The sequence below is a fragment of the Silurus aristotelis genome, assembly GCF_946808225.1.
Source record: "Silurus aristotelis genome assembly, chromosome: 2".
Lineage (NCBI taxonomy): Eukaryota > Metazoa > Chordata > Actinopteri > Siluriformes > Siluridae > Silurus > Silurus aristotelis.
This window is the reverse complement of record NC_139575.1, coordinates 29,244,946-29,265,947: the sequence shown is the minus strand read 5'-3', so window position 1 is coordinate 29,265,947 and position 21,002 is coordinate 29,244,946. Positions and strand designations below refer to the sequence as shown.

General features: G+C 37.8%; 1 protein-coding gene across 1 annotated transcript; it reads left to right on the top strand.

Annotated features, from left to right (window-relative positions):
• The first annotated feature begins 601 nt into the window (after window positions 1-601).
• On the top strand, window positions 602-20,129 carry rbl1 (retinoblastoma-like 1 (p107)). Its single transcript, XM_083531965.1, has 22 exons — window positions 602-961; window positions 4,935-5,068; window positions 5,406-5,606; window positions 6,233-6,297; window positions 8,886-9,014; window positions 9,485-9,630; window positions 9,715-9,779; window positions 10,406-10,592; window positions 12,056-12,222; window positions 13,569-13,681; window positions 14,400-14,503; window positions 14,770-14,907; window positions 15,667-15,831; window positions 15,956-16,097; window positions 16,508-16,738; window positions 16,913-17,082; window positions 17,412-17,588; window positions 17,885-17,956; window positions 18,036-18,120; window positions 18,225-18,370; window positions 18,496-18,660; window positions 19,518-20,129. Exons 1-22 carry the CDS (start codon window positions 800-802, stop codon window positions 19,686-19,688), a joined length of 3,135 nt encoding a protein of 1,044 aa, XP_083388091.1. The 5' UTR covers window positions 602-799; the 3' UTR covers window positions 19,689-20,129.
• Window positions 20,130-21,002: the final 873 nt, after the last annotated feature.

The window sequence follows — 21,002 nt, the reverse complement described above, 5'->3', positions numbered from 1 at the left end:
AAGGAACAGTAATCTTTGCTTACAAAGTATGTGTGTTATTTGGAAAATTATACACAAAGGCAGAGATTATGTCCATATAGCAATTTGTACTATAAATTTGGTCTGTTGTTTTCAGACTGTTAATTCCCATGGTTTGAGAGCCTTTCACACAACAAAGACTTTCACAGAACAAATTATAGTGCTGAATGCAACTGGTCATGCTGTGTTTCCGGTTTATCGTGCAGCCCAAACAAGGTCAACACTTCCTTCTTTATCAGGTTTTGTGTGGATTCTGTGGTGAGGCAGAGAGCTGGTGAAAACATTTTTTCCTTTATTATACAGATTTTATACTCCTTAATGATGCTTGTTCTCTTTGAGCTTTTTACAAAGATGCTCTTACACTGATTTGAACCACACACCTGTCGTGATTACTTGTGATCGGCCATGTTGAAGGGCCTTTATTAAATGCAGTTTTGGGGCAATTAGCAACGCGTGTTTGTTGGAAACACTGAAATAAAAGGGGTTCCCTGCTGCAACTATACAGTATTTTGAAATATGGGCTGCCCCATGACACGCGTCACTTCCGCATTCTCCGAGTACAACGGAAGTCTACGACTGTTTTGCTCCTCTCTGCGCTGAAGGCCCTGCGAGTGCATCTCGTGTTCCTATTGGCTAGAAGCGAACCGATTTCGCGCCGTTCCGAATAACCGGAAGTGAGGGGAAGCTTCCTCAGTGCGACGGGTCTATGCTCTTTATTTATTTATGTTTTTTTTGTGAGTAAACATTTTAAAACCCTCCCGACCATTTGAAGAGATTTAAAATGCGGGGAGATGAGAGTGATTCGGACTCTGGCAAATCAGACGAAGGAGCCTCGATTCAGAGAAGCTTTGAAACGCTTTGTCAAGAATTAAACATGGACGAAGAGACGGCGACAGAGGCTCTGCAAAACTTTACTTCTATTTGGAACACCTATACTCTGGAGGTGAGATGGCCGCTATGAATAGTTTTTATGGTTTTAGTTAAGTTAGCATGCGCTATTGCTAGCTTATTATCAGTTAATTACCTTATATACAGTTTTGTTAGTGGTAATAATAGGTGGTCAGTGTTTATACTGTTACACCGACAAAAACTACAAGGAATTAAACTATCATTCGCCAACAGATTCTTTCTTACAGTTCTTAAGAAGTATTACACCATCATTACCATAACATATCTCTCGTTGAAGCTGTTCTCTCCAGCAACAAACAGTATAAAGCGCATTAGATGGCCAGCTGTTCTATTCTACTAAGATTTATAATTATACATTGCCTGTAGAAAATCCTCATACTCCTTACTTACTTTTATTTCTCGTACAGCATGAAATCAAAACCCAAAAAATATTTTACAGTTGAATGTACAAAATTATAACATCAGACTAATTAAAGAAAAAGGAAGAGTTCTGAGAAAAAAAATAATAATTTCCCTGATTTAATACTTTGTAGAACCACTACTCGGTAGAGCCATTACTCTTTTTTTCTCCCGTGGATACGTCTTTACCAGCTTTCCACACCTCTAGATTGGGGAATATTTGCCTATTCTTTCTCCAGAATTGCTCAAGTACAAGATTGGATTGAAGTCAGTGCTCTGACACTCAAGGGTATTCACCTTCTTCTTTTAAACCATTGCACTGTTCTTTTTTTGCGGTATGTTTAGGATCATTGTCCTGTTGGAAGGTAAATGACCTATACATCTGTTGCTGTCTAGCAGAGAGATGCAGCTTTTACTCTAGAATTTGGATGTACTTGGCAGTATCCATTTTTAAAACACTTTTGTATGTAAGCACTATGATGGACTTTTATACCTGTCAGCTACATCAAATAGATTAAGACAACTCTGATTACATCCACATTAATCTGGACTGTTAGACAGATCTGAAAACTGCATTTTTGTTTTGTCTGATTGCACTGCCATTTTCAAATGTTTTCAAATATTTTTTCAACTAAAAACATCTGCAAATGTTTGCATTCATATACTGTGTAAAAACATCACACTTTGGCCTGCATCAGTTCCGCCAGGCGTTTATTCACTTTTTGTCTTTTGCAATTGATGCAGTTATGAGTAAAACCTTACTTTAAAAAATACAGTCTGACAAATACATTTTTTAAATGCTCTCAAAATGGAAAGCAGGCACAACAACTGCATTAAAACATTGTGCCTCATCCTGCTTGTTTTTTATTTGAATGGTCACATGACTGTTATATGACTAAAATATAATGTTTTCTCACTTCACACGACAGCATGAAAATCTGGTTCAGATGTGAGTCATTCAGGAGACTGTTTTTGAAAATCTCAGTTTTACTGTGATCAGAGGACAAGTTTAGACATAAACCCAGTAGGTAATAGTAATAAAAAAAAAGCAGATGCACCATGATTCAATAATAGTGTATCATTCCTATCAACTACAGCAACAGCAAACAGATTTCACCTTTTACATACTTTTTTTTACTTAACCTAAAAGGACCTAAAATATCTGCTCTTCTAAGCATCTGTGTTGTGCGTTGTATTGTTGGAGCACTTTATAGAATATTCATATATTGATGGAAGGAAGGGTAACATTTACATGGATGGTGGTAGGAGGATGATAGCTTACCGGTTAAGGAATTGGTCAAAAGGTCACACGTTCAAATCCCTGCACCACCAAGCTGCTACTGCTGGGCCCTTGAGCAAAACCCTTAACCCTCACCTGCTTGGTTGTAAGTCGCTCTAGATAATATGCCAAATGCCATACATGTAGATGAATGCTGTAGATGTATGTCTGGGTGAAGTAGCTTACTGATTACTGTTCTAATTTGGCAAATTAATGCATTATACAGTTTTGCTCCTGCACTTAAAGCTCCTGTAATGGTCTTTGCTGCATTACTACTTCTAATAATTCAACATGCCCGAGTCTGACATTCCTCTTATACCACTGTTACCACACCTTATGACACTGTTGAAATGTTTAATTTAAAGACATTTGTCAGTTTTCTCTCTTTAAAATTATTTTGCATGTAGACAAATTCTTAATGCATTTGATCTCAAAATTCCAAAACATCCTTTTAGAACTTATAACTTAGGCTTGAACCATTAATATACAGACATATATCCGTCTCCATACACCCCTGTCCTTTACATCGGCCTGTTTCAAACCAACTACCTGCATGTCTTCCCTTAGCACATCCATAAAACCCCTCCTTGTCCTTCCTCTTTTCCTCCTACCTGGCAGGTCCTTCCTCAGCATTCTTCTACCAATATGCCACATGTCCCTCCTCTGCACATGTCCAAATATCTCAATCTCTATACTTATTCTAGCCACCCTCACCTCAAACTATACTCAATCATGCCTCCTTCACCTTGTCTCCAAATGCCCTACATGCGCAGGCCCTCTAATTAATCTGATTTCTAATCCTTTCCATCCTCGTCACTCCCAATGAAAATCTTTAACTCTGCTACCTCCAGCTGCGCTTCCTGTCAATGCCACTGTCTCTAAACCATAAAACATTGCAGGTCTCACCACAGTCCTATAAACTTTCCCTCTCATTCTTGCAGATACCCTTCTATCACAAATCACTCCTGCTATCACTTTTCTCCACCCACTCCATCCTGCCTGCACTGTTCTTTACTTCTCTAACACACACTCAATTACTTTGCACTGTTGACCACAGGTACATGAACTCCATCACCTTCTCCACCTCTTCGCCCTGCAACCACACCACTCCACTGCCCTTCCTCCCATTCACACACGTACTCTGTCTTACTCCTACTGACTTTCACTTACTGACTTTCACTTAGCGCATTTCTCCACCCCAGCAGGCTCTTCTGAACCTGCTCCCTACTCTCACCACAAATAACAATATAATCCACAAACATCATAGTCCACGGAGACTCCTGTCTGACATCGTCCGTCAACCTGTCCATCAACACTACAAACAGGAAAGGGCTTAGATCCTGCCTACTTTTCTCATCACTCTGCTGATCTCAATTCTGTTTCACCAACCTTTAATCCTTATGCTCTCCTGCACTTCCTCATTCCACCACCACATCTTTGTCTTTCTTTTTATTTTCAAGATGTCACACCAAGTACCTTTCTAGCTGTCTCTCTTATCACTTCTGCAGTAGTTGCCCAATCATCCAGCACCTCTTCACCACTGCCAAGCCCCTGTCTGACCTTTTCCCTAAACCTCACACTACAGTCTTCTCCTCTTCTTCTTCACCACTAAAGCCATCCTACAGACCACCATCCGATGCTGTCTAGCTACACTGTCCCCTGCCAACACATTACAGTCTCCAATCTCCTTTAGGTTGCATCTCCTACATAGAACATAGTCCACCTGTGTGCACCTTCCTCCACTCTTATACGTCACTCTATACTGCTTTTTCTTCTTAAAAATAAGTGTTCAGCACTGCAATTTTCAAACTTTTAGGAAAATCTACCATTATCTGCCCTTCCACATTCCTCTCCTTAATGGGTGATGGGTCAAACTTACCCATCACCTCCTCATCACCTCTGTTCCCTTCACCTGGTTATTTGGGTTCTGATCGAGCCGGTATGAGATTCAGGGTTGTGATCCGTATATTTGATTTGGCATGTTATATCCTGGATGCCCTTCCTATGCGCAAATCCTTTTTGGGAATGGAACAGTTGTTTTCACACATCTTTGCCATCGCCATCATAAAGTTCATAATTCTCTGCTGTAATCGGACAATTTCTATGTTAAAAGCAACTTTTGTTGTTATTCCAGTTGTGTCAAGATGGCTAGATAATGAATTTGTGATCACAAGAAAATGCAAAGTAAGCACGTGTTAGTCTTGCTAGTTTGCTCTGTTTGCTAGTTATGGTGCGATTGAAGAGATCAAGTTAATGCAGACGATGCTGTTTGGCATTCATTACTCATGTCCTAATATTAAAGAATTGTATTTGTGTTTAACATGTGCAGGGTGAGGTGGTGCACTGGTTGGCCTGCTCTCTCTATGCAGCTTGTAGAAAAACTTCAACTCCCACTATAGGTAGTGGCATGTTGGAAGGCAACTGTGTCTCTCTTACCAGAATACTACGGTCCTCCAAACTCAGGTAATGAAAAATTTTTTTTAAACGTTCAATGTACATTCAAGATAATCATTCTGTACATTTTCCACTATTTGTTGCATAATTATAAAAAGGCTTTCAATATTGATTTTAAGAATAACCTTAATATTCCTGCCACAACGATGAATTTTAAAAGAAAATTTATCTTGTCTTGTCCTATTTTAAGTAGTAGGAAAATTACTTTTTTGTATGTCTAGTTATACTGTAACTATTAATTAAGTTAGTGGTATGTCACCTTCTATGAGTCTGTTAGGTTAAAAACCTCATGACTACATTACATATTTTGTGCATGTTTAAGGCTTTTATTTGTTTTCAATTTCAGCCTTATTCAGTTCTTCAGCAAGATGAAGAAATGGGCAGACATGTCGAATCTCTCGCAGGATTTCCGCAACCGTGTAACCCGTCTAGAAAGGAATTTCGAAGTCTCTGCTGTACTCTTTCGAAAATTCGAGCCAATATTTTTGGACATGTTCCAGAATCATCAAGGTGAACCACCACGGCAACCAAGAGGCAGGAAGCATAGGTGAATTTACTTTCTCCTTCTCAGCTGTTCTGAGGCATACTGGCTGCATTCCAGTACTGTTTCTTATATGCTCTTGTTGACTTTACCTCACCTTTTTCTCCTTAATATCTTGCAAAATATATATATAAAATCAATTAATAGTATATATATATATATATAAAATTAGACCATACACTTTAGTGTCAATCTATACAAGTGACTTTGTGATCTGAGGCCGTTTTCTTTTCATGAAATATGAACCTGTGTGTAAATGTAAGAAGGAGCAATCCAATACTGTATATGAAATAAAGTTATTACCATATTTGCTACATATACAGTATGCGGTTGCATATTTAACATACGATTAGGTTTATAAGGATTTAGATATTAGATTATTTCGTCAGTTGCCTCACTGTTCATATACAATGTGGCAAACAATATATGATTGAAGTGCAGACCTTCAGCTATACTTCAAGGTTCTCATGCACTTCATGCATATAGCTTGAGCTACAAGTTAGCTTGCTTTGTGTCATTCTCCCTGATCAGACTATTATTTTTTGCATTCTGTTTGTGTTTATTAAATTGACTAGATTTTAATTTATGGGGGGGAAAAAAACTTTTTTTATGTCCTTTAATTTTGTTTTTAGGCGCCTTCTCTGCCACACCAATGATGTTTTCAAGTTCTGTTGGACGTTGTTTGTGTACACCAAAGGTATTTTTAATGTCACAAATTAATTTACATGTTGAAAGAGAGAGGGACAGATTGCATTGTTGTGTGTTGGTGTGTGTGTGTGTGTGTTTTATTAATTTATTCTAAATAAAACAAATAGATATTATATAAAACTTTGATAACAAACCGATTGCAAAGTAACACAATTAAGTCATTTTAGACTTTGAAAGTGTCTCTTTATAATATAAAAAGGCACTTGTGTGGTGTGGAGAGTTTTCACCTACATGTAAACAAAGGCACAGAAGCCTTTTTCGACCAACAGCACATTTTTTAAATGCTGTTTTATTGACTGTGTTTAATGGCTGTATCTCTTGTATAGTTATTTACCAATTAGGCATAACATTATGACCACTGACAGGTGAAGTAAATAACATTGATTCATCATATCTCTTGATCATGGCACCTGTTAGTGGGTGGATGTGTTAGGTGGACATTTATATCTTTTATGCAAGTGGACATTTATATCTTTTAAAGTTGATGTGTTACAAGCAAATTGTGTTCGGTCAGAGCATCTCCAAAACTGCAGCTCTTGTTGGGCGTTTTTGGCCTGCAGTGGTCAGTATCTATCAAAAGTGGTCCAAGGAAGGAACAGTGGTGAAACGTGACTGTGTCATGCATTGGGCAATCTTCTGCTAAGAAACCTTGGGTCCAGCTATCCAATGTGGATGTTACTTTAACTCATACCACCTACCCAAGCATTTTTGCGGGACTCCAAATTCCTCAGATCTCAATCCAATTGATCATCTGTGGGATGTGCTGGACAAACAAGTCCGAACCATGCAGTCTCCACCTTGTAACCTACAGGGCATAAAAGATCTGCTGCCACCACCTTGGTATTAGATACCACAGCACACTTTCAGGGGTTTAGTGGAGTCCCTGCCTTGAAGGCTCAGGGCTGTTTTGGCAGCAAAATGGGGACCAACACAGGTGGTAATAATGTTATTCCTGGTAAGTGTATAATGATTTACACTATTTGTGTGTGCTCCATTTAGTTCTGTCACATTTATATTTGTGCTTTGTATTTAAACAGCTGTACAGCTGTTTTTTTTTTCTTATTTTTAATGGCAATAAGTGTTGTAAGCCTAAATGTATATGAAACCATGAAGTGCCTTTTCCCACTCGGTGAGAATAGGATGTTTTAACTAAGTTGTTGTTAGTGGCTTTTTAGTTACTTAAAAGGCAGCTGTTTAAAAGCTGGGGACATAAATACATTCTTTCTTAAAGTATTTTTATTATTGTTTTTTTGTACCCACATTGAATTTGCTATTAACAAATGCAAGGAAGATTGTTTAGAATTTTTGTGAAGCCGAGTTGAACAGTACCAAAAAAGGTTATTAAAAAAATAAGCAAGGAAACCTCTCAGGCTAACTCTAACCCTGTGGGCATTTGGACATTCAGTCAAAGAGCATTAGTGAGGTTTAAGAAATTGATGCTGGGTGAGGAGGCCTGGTGCACAGAATTCCACTTTGTCCCTGTGTGGTTGAGGACAGAGCTTTGTACAGGCCTCAAGTTCTATTCCAATTTTGGAAAACCGTGTCTTCATGGTGTTTTGTTTTTGTCACAGGGGCATTGTTATGCTCAAATGTATTTTGTCTTTGTGGGAGAGCGTATGAATGCGGGAAGAAGGAACGCCACAACAGGTCAGGTGTAAAGGCCTCACAGCCTTTTATTTAGGTTCTCGTGTCTGTCTGCTTAGTGCCTCATGCAGCACGTCTCTGGCACGCGCACGCACGCACGCGCACACACACACACACACACACACACACACACACACACTCCTCCTTAAATGCACCCGCCGATCACTGGAAAAGAAAGAACAATCATCAGGTCACATTAACTTCAGGTGAGGCAATCCCCTGCCTATCTGCTCCCGGCCCCGCCCTCTATTCACAAACCGACGCTCGGCCACGCCCCTGCTGCCACAGTCTTCTTGGTTTCAGTGAATGTGATGCTTTCACATACAAAGATACAGAAAACAGTTGTGTGCTTCCAGCATCATGGCAACTGTAGTGACACGCTTTTTTGCGACGGGTAGAGCATAGGCACCAGAAACGGGAACCAGGAGCTTACTAGGGGTGTTTATATACAAAGTTGGGGATGTGTGGGTAAAAGGGAAAATTGCGAGGGACTGTAGGGACTGCTGGTTCAACCGTAGTCGTCTCCACTGCTGCTGCCTAGAGCACAAAATAGAGAGAGAGAACCAGTGTTAATTGGGAGCCAAACATTTTTTGTCCTGATATCTTTAGTGTCTCCTCTTATATGCTCCTCTTTGCTCAAGGATGGTGATGTGCTCAGGGGCTTTCCACAAAACCCGTCTGACAGTCGTGTTCGCAGTGCTTGTCTTTCCAGGTGCGTGTGTCATTGGCCCGTCGCCACACAACAGTTTAGTGCAGGTCCAAATGTAATGGTCAGGTGTTATAGCTATATAAGCTATGATTACCATTTTAGAATGCATAAAAATGGAATTGAAACCAAACTGAATTTCATTTGAAATGAATTAATAATCTGTTTAGTGTTTCTGTTTTTTAATTTTTATTAACATAATCCATTGATTTAATGTTTGAATACAGGCAACTTTCATATGATTGGAGATGATTTGGTCAATTCATACCATCTCCTTTTGTGCTGTCTGGACCTGGTCTATGGGAATGCTTTGCTCTGTGCCAACAAGAAAGACCTCATCAATCCATATTTCAAAGGTGATCTCCATGGGAGCACAGTAATTTTAACCAACTATACATCCGTATTCACCTGGGTCAACTGTTTTTACGATGCTATTCACCTAATGTGATAAGTAACCTACAAAAGACACTGCTGGTAGCATTGATGCTATAAAAACCAAACAAAAATCTTTTTTTTTTTTTACTGTTATACAGACAAAAAGCTCCGATATTATTTGATAATAGTTTTTATAGACTGCTGCCAGATCATTTATCGATATGAGCAAAAATTCAGCTTTTGAGCTAGCTAATGAATTAACCACAAAAAAAGATTGATATTTATTCTAGTTATTTAATGTTAAATATTTTAAGGCAGAGAAGTTTGCGATGGCTAGGAGTGGCTAAAAGAAAACAATTGGCCTGTTCTTTTTCTCCTGCTTAGTAAAATACAGAGTTTGTGTGACAGCAACACTTCATCTAATCCCATTCATATCTGTTTTTTTTTCCAGGCTTCCCAACAGATGACGGAGACTCTGAAGAGGCTCAGTGCGCTCTTGAGCATTTGTGCGAAATGCACGGTGGTCTAGTTGTTGAAGCGAAAGGGATAAAAGAGCACTACTTTAAACCTTACATCAGATGTCTGTTTGAGAAAAAGGTTAGAGAAAACGTGCGCATAATTGTGTTACAAAAGATACAAAGTGTAAAACATTTTCAATGTAATAAATCATGTTTTAATCAGATTCTTAAAGGAAACAAAGACACACTTACTGAGCTGTTGGACACTCCAAACTTCCAGGACAATAAGTAAGTATTGTTCCCTGACTAATTGCAAGAAATTGTTTAGAAATTGTCTAATAATCAATAAGAAATAATGGTCATGACAACTACTATTTTCACATGATTTAAAAGTTAGAGCTCCAGGGATTAATTAATTTGTCTGTAATGTTTATTTACAAATTATGTTCAGTGTTAAGTGATTGTATTGATGATCAAGTAACTTAGCAAATTAAATATTATGACATGTAAATGGTTCGCTGAACCCCACACACACACAACCACCAGGGGGAGAAGTGAATCACCAGGATTCATCCAGCTTCTAAATTATTTTAATTGTTGCAGATTTTAGCGAGGCAGTAATAAACCTATGAGTTCTTATAGAATATCGCTGTCATATAGCCCTTTAATGTGAATAGTGACTTGATACTTCTTAGTAGTTTTACTGGTTCCTGGAGTGTTTAACTTCCCAGGCAACATCAGCATGTACATATTAATGCATTTAAAGTAATTGTCCTTATAAAATAATTGCTTAAATGTTTACTGTATCAAATTACTGTATGAAATATTGTGAATGTTAAAAAAAAAAAAAGGTCATTTATTAATACATTTAAACATAATGAATAAGATAAACATGTGCTTGTGTGCCTGTCTAGCAAAGCTATAAATCGTGAATATGAAGAATATGTCCTGACGGTGGGTGACTTTGATGAACGGGTGTTTTTGGGTGCTGATGCGAACGAGGAGATTGGAACGCCACACAAAATTACCCCTAAACCGGCATCTGGTCAGTTATCAGCACGAATGCAAGTGGAGAATAATCTTCAGCAGCACTTTGAAAAGGTATGAAATTCAACTAAAACACGTACATTTGTACACGACTAATCAAACCATTAACTTAAAAGTATTTGCCAGTTGCAAAGCCATAATCAGATAATAGTCTTGTCATGTAGGCTTGTGATATTGACATCTCTGCTTTAAATTTTGTACAGTGGTCCCCCGGTTATCGAACTTAATTCGTCCCTTAAAACCGTCCGGAATCCGAAATGTTTGAAATCCCATAAGAAATAATGGAAAACCAATTAATCCGTTCCCGAACTCCACCAATACCCAATAATTAACCATTTTTTCCTGTTTTTAGCCGTATTAACACTGTCAGGAATCCCCCTGCCACGCCCCCTTCGGTGGCTGTCATACCTCGGTGCTTCAGGGAATGCCCTGTTCCTTCGCTCTTGCATGCCCCGCAGACATTGAGCTCATCGCAATCGGGCTTCCTCCGTAAAGCACCGTGGATATTATTTATGGACTGCCTTTTGCCGGATTATCCCGATCTCTGCGGGTATTTTGTGTTGGCTCGGTAAAAGTATAAATTAACAACTTTACAAGAGCAAGAAACAAAATGATTACTGTACTTACCGCTAAATATCACTAATATTGTTCACAAACAGAAGTTGCGATAGACGCTTACTCAGCGATGGTTGAAGCGGAAGCAGTTTCTTCCCCTCGCACTGGGTTGGGCAGCGTGGGTGGCGTTCGATAACTGGAACTTTGTTCGTTCACTGGACCCAAATTTCGTTCGGAAAACCGTTCGCTAACCGGAATGTTCGATATCCGAGCCATTCGTTAACCGGGGGACCACTGTATTTTGAAACACAACAAGTGATTCAAACACCCAGAACTACTAAAAACAGGAGAATTAATTTACAGAGAATAATGGAGTGTGTAATACACATTATCCTGATAATATAGCCTGCATACTTATTGACCTTATTGACATGTCTGGCTGAATTTTTCGAAGAACCAAATCCGCTACCGTTGGTGCTACCGGTACAGCCAGTCCCTACCTCGCACCAGGTTTCAAATCCAGGGCTATTCACCCAAATTTTAGTAAAAACCCTCAATGATTCCGAAATCAAAAATTGATGCCTGCAAACCACAAATATTTGCAGCCGACTGATGATGATGACTTATTGACCTGGCTGTAAATGACAGTGGATATAATGCCAGTGTAATATAAAAAATGTTGTTGCAATATTGCACAAAATGCCAGTGTAATATACAATTTTTTTTTTGCAATATTGCACAAAACAATTGTTTCAAAACTTTAATGGACAGTTGAACAGTTATTTACAGAATTAGATCTATAGTTGGTTCACATTTTTCAATGCGGAGTTGACTGTATTTTTATTTCACACACTCTTCTTTGTTTTAAACAATGCAGAGTTTGGACACTGTCATGCCATGGGCTAAACAGTATTCTAAACGTTATGCAGACTGTTGATTGCTCTCTTAATTCTTCTGCACAGACTCGCTCGCTGGCCCCTTCCACTCCACTTACAGGGCGCAGGTACCTGAAGGAGAAAGAGGTGCTGATCACACCAGTCTCTTTAGCTACTCAAAGTGTTAGTCGCCTGCAGAGCATGGTGTCTGGCCTCTGCAATGCTCCTACTGATGCCCTGCTCCAGATTTTCAAGTAAGTGGCAATTCATAGTGTTGTTACATTGACTCACTATAGTAGATTTAGTACCGGCCCCCTTCTCTCTTTCTGTAAATGTTGTTCTCTCTGTCAGTTGTGAAATTGATAAATAATCAAACCAAAAATGGTCAATAGCAATATTATTATTTAAAACCAGGTTTGTCCCATTTGTGTTCCTGTTTTTTTTTTTATGTTTTGCATCTTTTATGAATTGTTTCAGATCTTCAATTTCAAGTTTTACTCAGAATTGTACTAAATTTACACTGTCCACAGGTTCCGGTTTCGATTTAAATAAGCATGTGCTTGAAAACCTATTGAATCATTATTGCAGTGATTAATATGTTTCAGCTGACAACAATTTTGATGCAGTTTGTAGCATCTTATCTCTTTAACAAACATGTCAAGAAGTACATTGTGGACATGGCAAAGATATTACTGTGTTTTAGACGGAAAATAACTCTTGCCCTGTAGTAAGCAGAGATCATTTTCAATCTTTTCTAGAAAGCTCATTCACACCGACACTTCTGAAAATGCTTATGTCCCTGTACTGCACATGAGTAAATCGCAAGGCGCTTCAATCTTTCGTCATTTCTGAAAGCCATATATTTACTTTCCCAGCTCTTTAAAACATTTCAGCAATGCCGAGAAAAGGCATCGTCCACCATCTTGGCTGAATTGGTCACATAACTAAAAATGTCATCGTTGTCAAATGAATTCGTTTGCACAGTCCACACTGCGATGCAGAGATTCAATGCAATTTTATCCAGTTTGGAGAGCGTTTTCAAAAAGCTACGTTTACGTTGAATAAAAACGCAGTCTTTTATCCGTTCGTTGTTGTTTTTTGATTTTTGTTTCCCCTTTTGAATCAGAGGAGACCGAAAGCAAGGCCAAAATAGACTGAATAATATGTGTAAAAAGACGTATTGGTGTGGAATGGTCTAAGAAGAACTTTGCAGAAGAAACATGTTCAAAAATTTTTTTTGTTATTTTGTGAAGATTCAATTTGCAGATCACTGTGTTGAAGTTGTTTTGTAAACAGTAATAGACCAAAATTCCTCAAACTCTTTGTGCAAGGTGCACTGGAATTAGTTTTTCTCTATTCTTGGCTATAATTTCATTTTCTATTGTGTTGCAAAATCAGTACATTTTTACAATGCTTGTACCATTGCCACTGTAACCTCTTGACCTCACTTGGCACTAGAAAAAAACGTTTACGAGGTGTGTTTGTTTTTTTTTGTATTGGTTATGACCTGTGTCAAAGGCCAGTGATGTTATTTGAGGATGGTTGTTACTGTATATTAAAATGATACATTTGTGCACATTGATACTTTTCCCTTCCTCAGGTCTTGTTCCCGTGACCCGACTGAAGCTATTTTAAATCGAGTGAAGAAGCTAGGAGAGACTTTTAAACAGGCCTACACAAGACAAACAGATGATCTTCAGGGAGCCCATATGGGTTAGAAATCTTGCACTAATTCACTAGATAATAAATCCTCTTAATGCATAATGTACAGACATTTCACTTTTCTACTCTAAGCATGCCATTGTTTCTTCAATATTAAGATTTTTTTAAAACATCTTGGCTATCTCATTGATTCTCATTGTTTCTGGTGGCTCATATTGGGTGAAAATCATGAGGAAATGTGATTGCGCCTCTTGCCAAATGACAAGTATAGTGGTGGAGGGGGTGATTGTTTAGGTATCTTTTGTAGCTACAACACCCGGGAAAATGTGCAATGTCTACTTTATGTCAGAATACAGCTGGGATCATCTGTTTAGTAACATAAACTGGAATAAAATTGGGTCATGCAACAGCTGTATGCTAGCTGACTGGAAAAAGAAGAACATCAGTTTGTTTTAATGGCCAATTTAATGTTCAGACCTCAACCACAATCAGATACTGTGGCAGTGCCTGACAATACCTGTGCATAAAAAAATGTCTTGCCATGTCACTGAGTGGAAACAATCGTTATACAGAAGATTTCTGAACATAGGTTTACTTTGGGGAATTCTGTGTAATAAATAAAAACATTAAAAAAGCCTATAACAAATTAAAACGTAGACTTGACAGAGGGCGTACTCATTTTTTGCATGACTGTATGTAACATACCACCTGGTATTATAATTGTTTATGCATTCATTTTATTGTTGTTATTTTTCTGTCTTAACTGTAGACTTTGCCGAAAACCGTCTGAAGATTGCCGAAATACTGTATTTTAAAATTCTGGAGAATGTTATAGCTCAAGAGATTAAGAGACTCCAGGGTAAAGATATGGCTGTAAGTATATAATGGAAAAATGAAGAATTTCTCTTGGAGATTCAACTAATTTTGTAAATAGATTTTTACTACTCAGCTGGGAAATAATTTTGGAGATTCCTAACACATTAAAAGCAAGTACATACATAATGTGCAAACCATTGACTTGAAGGGTATTGAAGTTCCTAAATACATATTTTTAAGACCTTTATGTAAACTCTTGGCTAAATAAAGATGGCTGAAATATATTTAGTTTTAATGTCATATGATATTGGTTTCCTTATCAGGTGCTGTTGGAACAGGATGTGTTCCACTGTTCTCTTTTGGCCTGCTGTCTGGAGGTTGTGCTGTTTGCTTACAGTTCTCAACGAACCTTCCCTTGGATTTTAGAAACCTTCCAGCTTAGGTCATTCTACTTTTACAAGGTTAGAGGTCAAAATAAAAATGCATGCTGCTGTTTTGACTTTTTGTAACAAAAAATAATATACACACATTAACCCCTCTTTCCTGACACTTCCAAATAAGTTTGTGCAATTGCCCCATTTAAAACCCCTATACAAGTCCAAGTAACATCTCTTGTTCCATTAGATTTAAACATACTTAACTGTACACTCACCAAGCACCCCATTAGAAACAGCTTTATACCCACTCATTCATTCAGCTATTTAATGTAGCAGAAGTGAAACATAAAATCATGAAGATATTAGTCAGCAACTTTGGATAATGGTCACATTAGCGAAAGAGAATGGGGACAAGATGTTGGTACAAGACCTTCTGTAACTGTTGATCTTGAACTGATCTGATACTTTTAGTTACATGTTGATATGTAAAAGATCGCTGATGTCAAACACATTTAAAAACATTTTTTATTTGACTTAATACTTGTTGCACATTTTATGGTTCAATTTATTAAAAGTTTGTTTAATTTAGCTGTTGTATAAATTTTATTTTTTATCTTTTTTATGCTCAGTGTCAGTGAGAATTAATATGTTCTGTATATATGTTATGAATGTCAGGAAAATGCATTATAGCCATCTTTGTTCACCCAATGTAGATGCCTGCAATTACAAATGACTCAGTTTTCATTATATTTAAATGAATAATTTTGTACAAGTGTGAAAATACGGTTATTGTGCAGCAGAGGATTACAGTATAATGTCAAGTTGTTATATATGTATGTGCAGGTGATAGAGGTGTTCATCCGCTCTGAGGAGGGCCTTTCTAGAGACATGGTGAAGCACTTGAATGTCATAGAGGAGCAAGTGCTGGAAAGCTTGGCTTGGACAAAGGACTCTGTACTGTGGGAAGCATTAGAGAATGCTAATTCTAAAGTTCCTACTGTAGCAGAGGTATTTCATCATTGTGTAATGAACATAAATTAGCTTACAAGCTGGACTTTTTTTATTTTTCTCCTAAAGTTGGTCTCTTATGAATCATGGATGATGGTAAATATAATTTATCTGTTTGTTGTAGGTAAATTTCCCTAGTAGTCTTGATTCAGGCCGCAACAGCAGTAGTGGGGTCCCCACCCACCTTCCTCTGGTGGCTCTGTCACCCATCATGCACCCTCGTCTCAGAGAGGTCCGCACTGGCTTAGGGTCTAGTGTTCGCAAAGGTATGCCACTAAAACAAATTGCAGCATGGTAATAAGAATGCAGCACTTAATAAAAAAAAAAGAAGTGAAAAAAAGTGGGCAAAAATTGTAACTTCACAAACTGTTTCCATTCATAAATATAGGGATAACCCATGGTTAGGTGTGAGTTCCATGAATTTAATGCATAACACAGAAGGTTCAATAACCTCCAAATATGATGCACACCTAGCCATTTATCTTGCTTATACCAAGGTCACTTGCTCAAGTCAAGAAGCTTTTATGCTAGCACTGACAAGTAAAATATTTTACTGAAGTTTTACAATTATGTGAATGACTTTTCATAAATAGTTAGATGTTAATTAGTTAGATGAGTGTGTGTATACATCTGTGTAAATTACATCACTTAATGTCCAATTTTTGCTTTTTCTTAGATGCTCCTCCATCTCCCATCTCACTCCATGACCGCTTTAGTTCTCCATCAGCAGGCAGTGCCAAAAGACGTTTGTTTGGTGATGATCCTCACCCTCAGTCTCCAGTGAAGCGAATAGCTGTCACTCCTGTGAAAATTATACCCAACACCTCTATAGAAAACAACCAAAACACAGCAACTGTCCTGTCCATGTCCACTTCTAATGGCCAGCAACTTAACATTCCTTTGCCAGGTGTGTGTGCGTGTGCACACATGCAAGCATGCATGCGTGCAAACATCAAAGCAAAATAAATTGTGTGAGATTTTTAAAGTAGCAATATAAGTTTTATTAGCCTTACTAAATTGCTGGAGAGATGGATCATCTGCTCTGTGCATTTAATGCTAAATAACATTCCTCTGTTTGTAGTGATGAAGAATGACATGGGAAGTATCACAGTAATCCAGGTACAAGCAAACCAGCTGAACCCCCTCACTGCCCAGGTGCTGCTTACCTCCCCTAATAAAGCCCCTGAGGTACAGGCACAGCCAACCAACAGACCACGTCGCACAGGTTCCCTGGCACTTTTTTTCCGCAAGGTGAGGGGGACATTGTTTGTCACTTGTGATAAATCCAAATGTTTCTACTCCATTATCTCTACAATAAAAATGTTCATTTATTATTACTACATATGTTTTTATGTGTATCACTTTTATATATATACTTACAATATGATAAGAAACGGTAGACAAAAACACAGTCCTGTATATTCACAGTTATTTAAGGAACAGGATTGGTGCTGAGAGGCTTGTTATTGCACTTTTTTATATTTGCACATTTTTCTGGAATTACTTTCAAACAGTTTATAATGTAGTTGTGGTTTTTAATTAATGAAAATGTTTTGGTTTTTTGCTTTTTTTTTGTAAAGGTGTATCATTTAGCAAGTGTGCGTCTCAGAGATCTATGTCTGAAGCTGGACATCTCTGCAGAATTAAGAGGCAAAATCTGGACATGCTTTGAGCAGTCTCTGGTCCACTGTACAGACTTGATGATGGATAGACATCTGGATCAGCTCTTGCTCTGTGCCGTCTACATCATATCCAAGGCAAGTAGAAGAACCGCTTCTGTCATTTTGGTATAATACAGTACAGCATCATGCATAACTTTTAAGTAGTAAATGTTTAACAGAGTATGTGAAAGGCTGCAACCAGACATAACACTGTGTGTTCATGTTAAAATAAATTCTGTTCCTGTATACAGTGTCACCAGGCAGCTTTTAAATGTTAATTTTATATCCTTTTAATGATATGGTGCGGCACTGAGTTGACCTAACTTAAACTTTGGAACGTGGCAATGTTGACAAAATGTTGAATCTATACACTTTTATGATCCCTTTCATAGATCTCAAAAGAGGAACACACTTTTCAAGATATAATGAAATGTTATCGGAGCCAACCTCAAGCAAGCAGCCATGTAAGTAGCATGAATATATTCACAAGCACATAATTGGTGGTTTCTGTGCGAATACCTAGGTTTTTGACCATGTGTCTAGATATACCGCAGTGTGCTACTGAGGAAAGGAATCCATGAACAGCAGGCTGATGACAGAATGGAGGTTGATCCACCAACAGATCAAAGTACTGATGCCCACATGCTTCACTAAAAACTCTTTTCCCCAATTTGTATTTTTATATTTATACTAAAATGTTTTCTTTATTGTATTGTTTCCATTTGGATTTAGCCAATGCCAGGACAGATCAGAGTGCCAAGGCTGACAGTGACTCAGATGAGGAGAGGGGTGACCTTATCCAATTCTACAACTCTGTTTATGTAATGAAAATGAAATCTTTTGCAGTCAGATATGCTCATCCAGCAGCTGACAGTAGAGTATGTATACTTTTTAAATAATTGTTTGTGATTGTGTCTTTCTGTTATTTATTTGCAGACATTGGCAGAAGGAGAATTAAGTGTAATAAGTAACTTTTTTCCTTACTTCTCACATACACCCACAGGTGGATGCACCTCCATTGTCACCATTCCCCTCGCTGCGAGCTCAACCTCTGTCCCCACGCCGAATATCTCAGAGACATTCTGTTTATCTGTCTCCTCACAAGAATGGATCCTGTCTCAAACCCAGCTCTGCTTACACATACAAGTTTACTGGCAGCCCATCCAAGGTAGAAGCTCCTCACCTTGTTCAAAACTTTTCATTGGATTGTATAACATTTGTGTGTTACTTTATTATTTTTTATTAAAAATTGAGTAAAATTATGTAAACTTTGCATGTGTGTGGTCCGTGTTGAACAGTCAATTCTTGATTTTAATTCTTGTATAGCTACACTGCCTTGCTATGGAAAGATGTTTTGATATTCTTATTTTAATCTTCTGTTCATGTTTCTCCCATTTAATGTGTGAGAGGCTAGCATTATCTATGAGCTTGTCTGTTTGACAAGCACAAACCAAGTGATCCTAAGATGCATCAGAAATGGATGTTTTCTTAAAAGCTAGGTTTTGTCCAATTCCTACTTACCGATTAGGCCTCCCCTATCATACGACAGCCATTACATGTTTCCTCCAAGACAGATGCCGATAGCCAACCATGTTTTCAAACAGCTGCTCATACTGTGTCACAGGACAGGTGACTGTTCTCTTTCCCCTTTTGCATGTTGAGCTCCCTGACACACATGGCTACTGATCGTGATATTTCAACACTCATCACCTAACTATCCATGGGTGGCCCGTACGGAAATCTGATATATGGCAGTATATACAATTTCAAACAAAATGTACTGTCCTCTGAAAAGAACTTAACATACAGCCATTATTGTTAAAATAGCTGGCAACCAAAGTGAGTACACCCCAAGTTATAACAGCTTTATGTCATGTAACCCTGCAAAGCCACGTCCTATTCATCATGTTGATGTTTTTGTCTGCTTGACAGAACCATACAAATTTGGGTATCTGTATTAGCGCAGTTAAATGTGGTGCTTTTTTATTAGTTTGTTATAGCCTATTGTCTTTTCCTTACTTTCAGGAGCTAAGTGACATCAACCGAATGATCCGTCAGGGAAGTGTGAGCAAAAAGAGAGCCTTTACCATGGAGGGAGACGAGACGGAGTCCCCTACCAAACGCTTGAGCCAGGAGAGTGAGGACGTACTTCTCAAACGGCTTCAAGATGTTGTGACTGAGAGAGCCAATCACTGACTGACACACACACACACACACACACACACACACACACATTCACATGCTATTTACAATGCAGCATGACCTTTATAACCAAAGAGCTATAACTCACAGAGCTAGCCAGGCTATAGAGCCAGTGGATCATGATTGACGGCTCATTGTGAGCTTTGGTGGGATTTCGGGTTCCTTCAAAAGGAAGTCAGAATTTGATCATTCATTTCAGTCATTTTGAAAAAGCAGCAAAATATCTGTTTAACCTAATTAATCTAAAGCATTGTATAGCATAGCACTCTGGGAAGGGGCTTCTGTATACATTATAAATGGGGCTGAAACTATTTTATTGAGCACAACATTAGTGTGTTCTAGCACATGCTGCATATACATGTAGCACTGTACTATGTTGTGTAGTATCTACACATCAGTGACTCAATGACTAAACTATATATGTGTGTGTGTGTGTGTGTATGTGTATGTGTATGTGTATGTGTATGTATATATATATATATATATATATATATATATATATATATATATATATATATATATATATGTGTGTGTTTCTTTTCTTTTCTTTTTTTTTTTTTTTTTTTATCAAAGTAATGTTTTTCCACCCAGGTGGAGAAATGTATGTGTTCTAGTATAAATCACTAATCGTGTTGGTATATAAGGTCATACCAAGCTAACCTTCTTAAGACTTGCTTTGGCTTGAACCAAGTCTGTTTACATGGTCTTTAATTGTGGTCTCTATGATTACTTATTTTATTCTCATTCTTATTTGACCATATTGTTTTGTTTTCACTGTAAAGGAACATGTGAATATTTTTAAACCCTCCCTCAAACATTTGGAATATTCTCAGGAACAGTCTTTAATATTTGGACCTGAATGATTTTAGAATGAAAATCAAGCATTCTCCAATGACATTTAGTTTTTTATTGGAAAACAAGTTGTGGGGATGAGAAGACAAAATTTCAGTTACAAATGGCTGTTTATTGTATGGAATTATGTTTTTAAGATATTTTGTAATCTCACATTGGTTAAGAGGCTTATTGTAATTGAAAACATCTGTATATTATGCAAATGTTCAGTATTGTTCTTGTCAGTTAATGGATGTATAGATTAAACTTTGTTTCATAAACTCTACCTTCATCATGGCCTTTTGACTCACAAAAACAATTCCTCATGTCCTGGTTATAAAATCTTTAAACAAGGGTATCACATGAGTGGTCATATAGGTTTTTGCTTGTATGCTTGTGTAATGTGTCAACTAGGCAGAAAATAAAAATCAGTTATAAAAAAGCTTTTTCACTACAGAAATAATTGAGATTAGAAAC

Coding starts and splice junctions, on each gene's coding strand:
- rbl1 (XM_083531965.1), top strand. CDS start 800: ATGCGGGGAGATGAGAGTGATTCGGACTCTGGCAAATCAGACGAAGGA. Junction 17,957..18,035: donor AACCTCAAGCAAGCAGCCAT/GTAAGTAGCATG, acceptor CCATGTGTCTAG/ATATACCGCAGTGTGCTACT. Junction 18,121..18,224: donor TGATCCACCAACAGATCAAA/GTACTGATGCCC, acceptor ATTTGGATTTAG/CCAATGCCAGGACAGATCAG.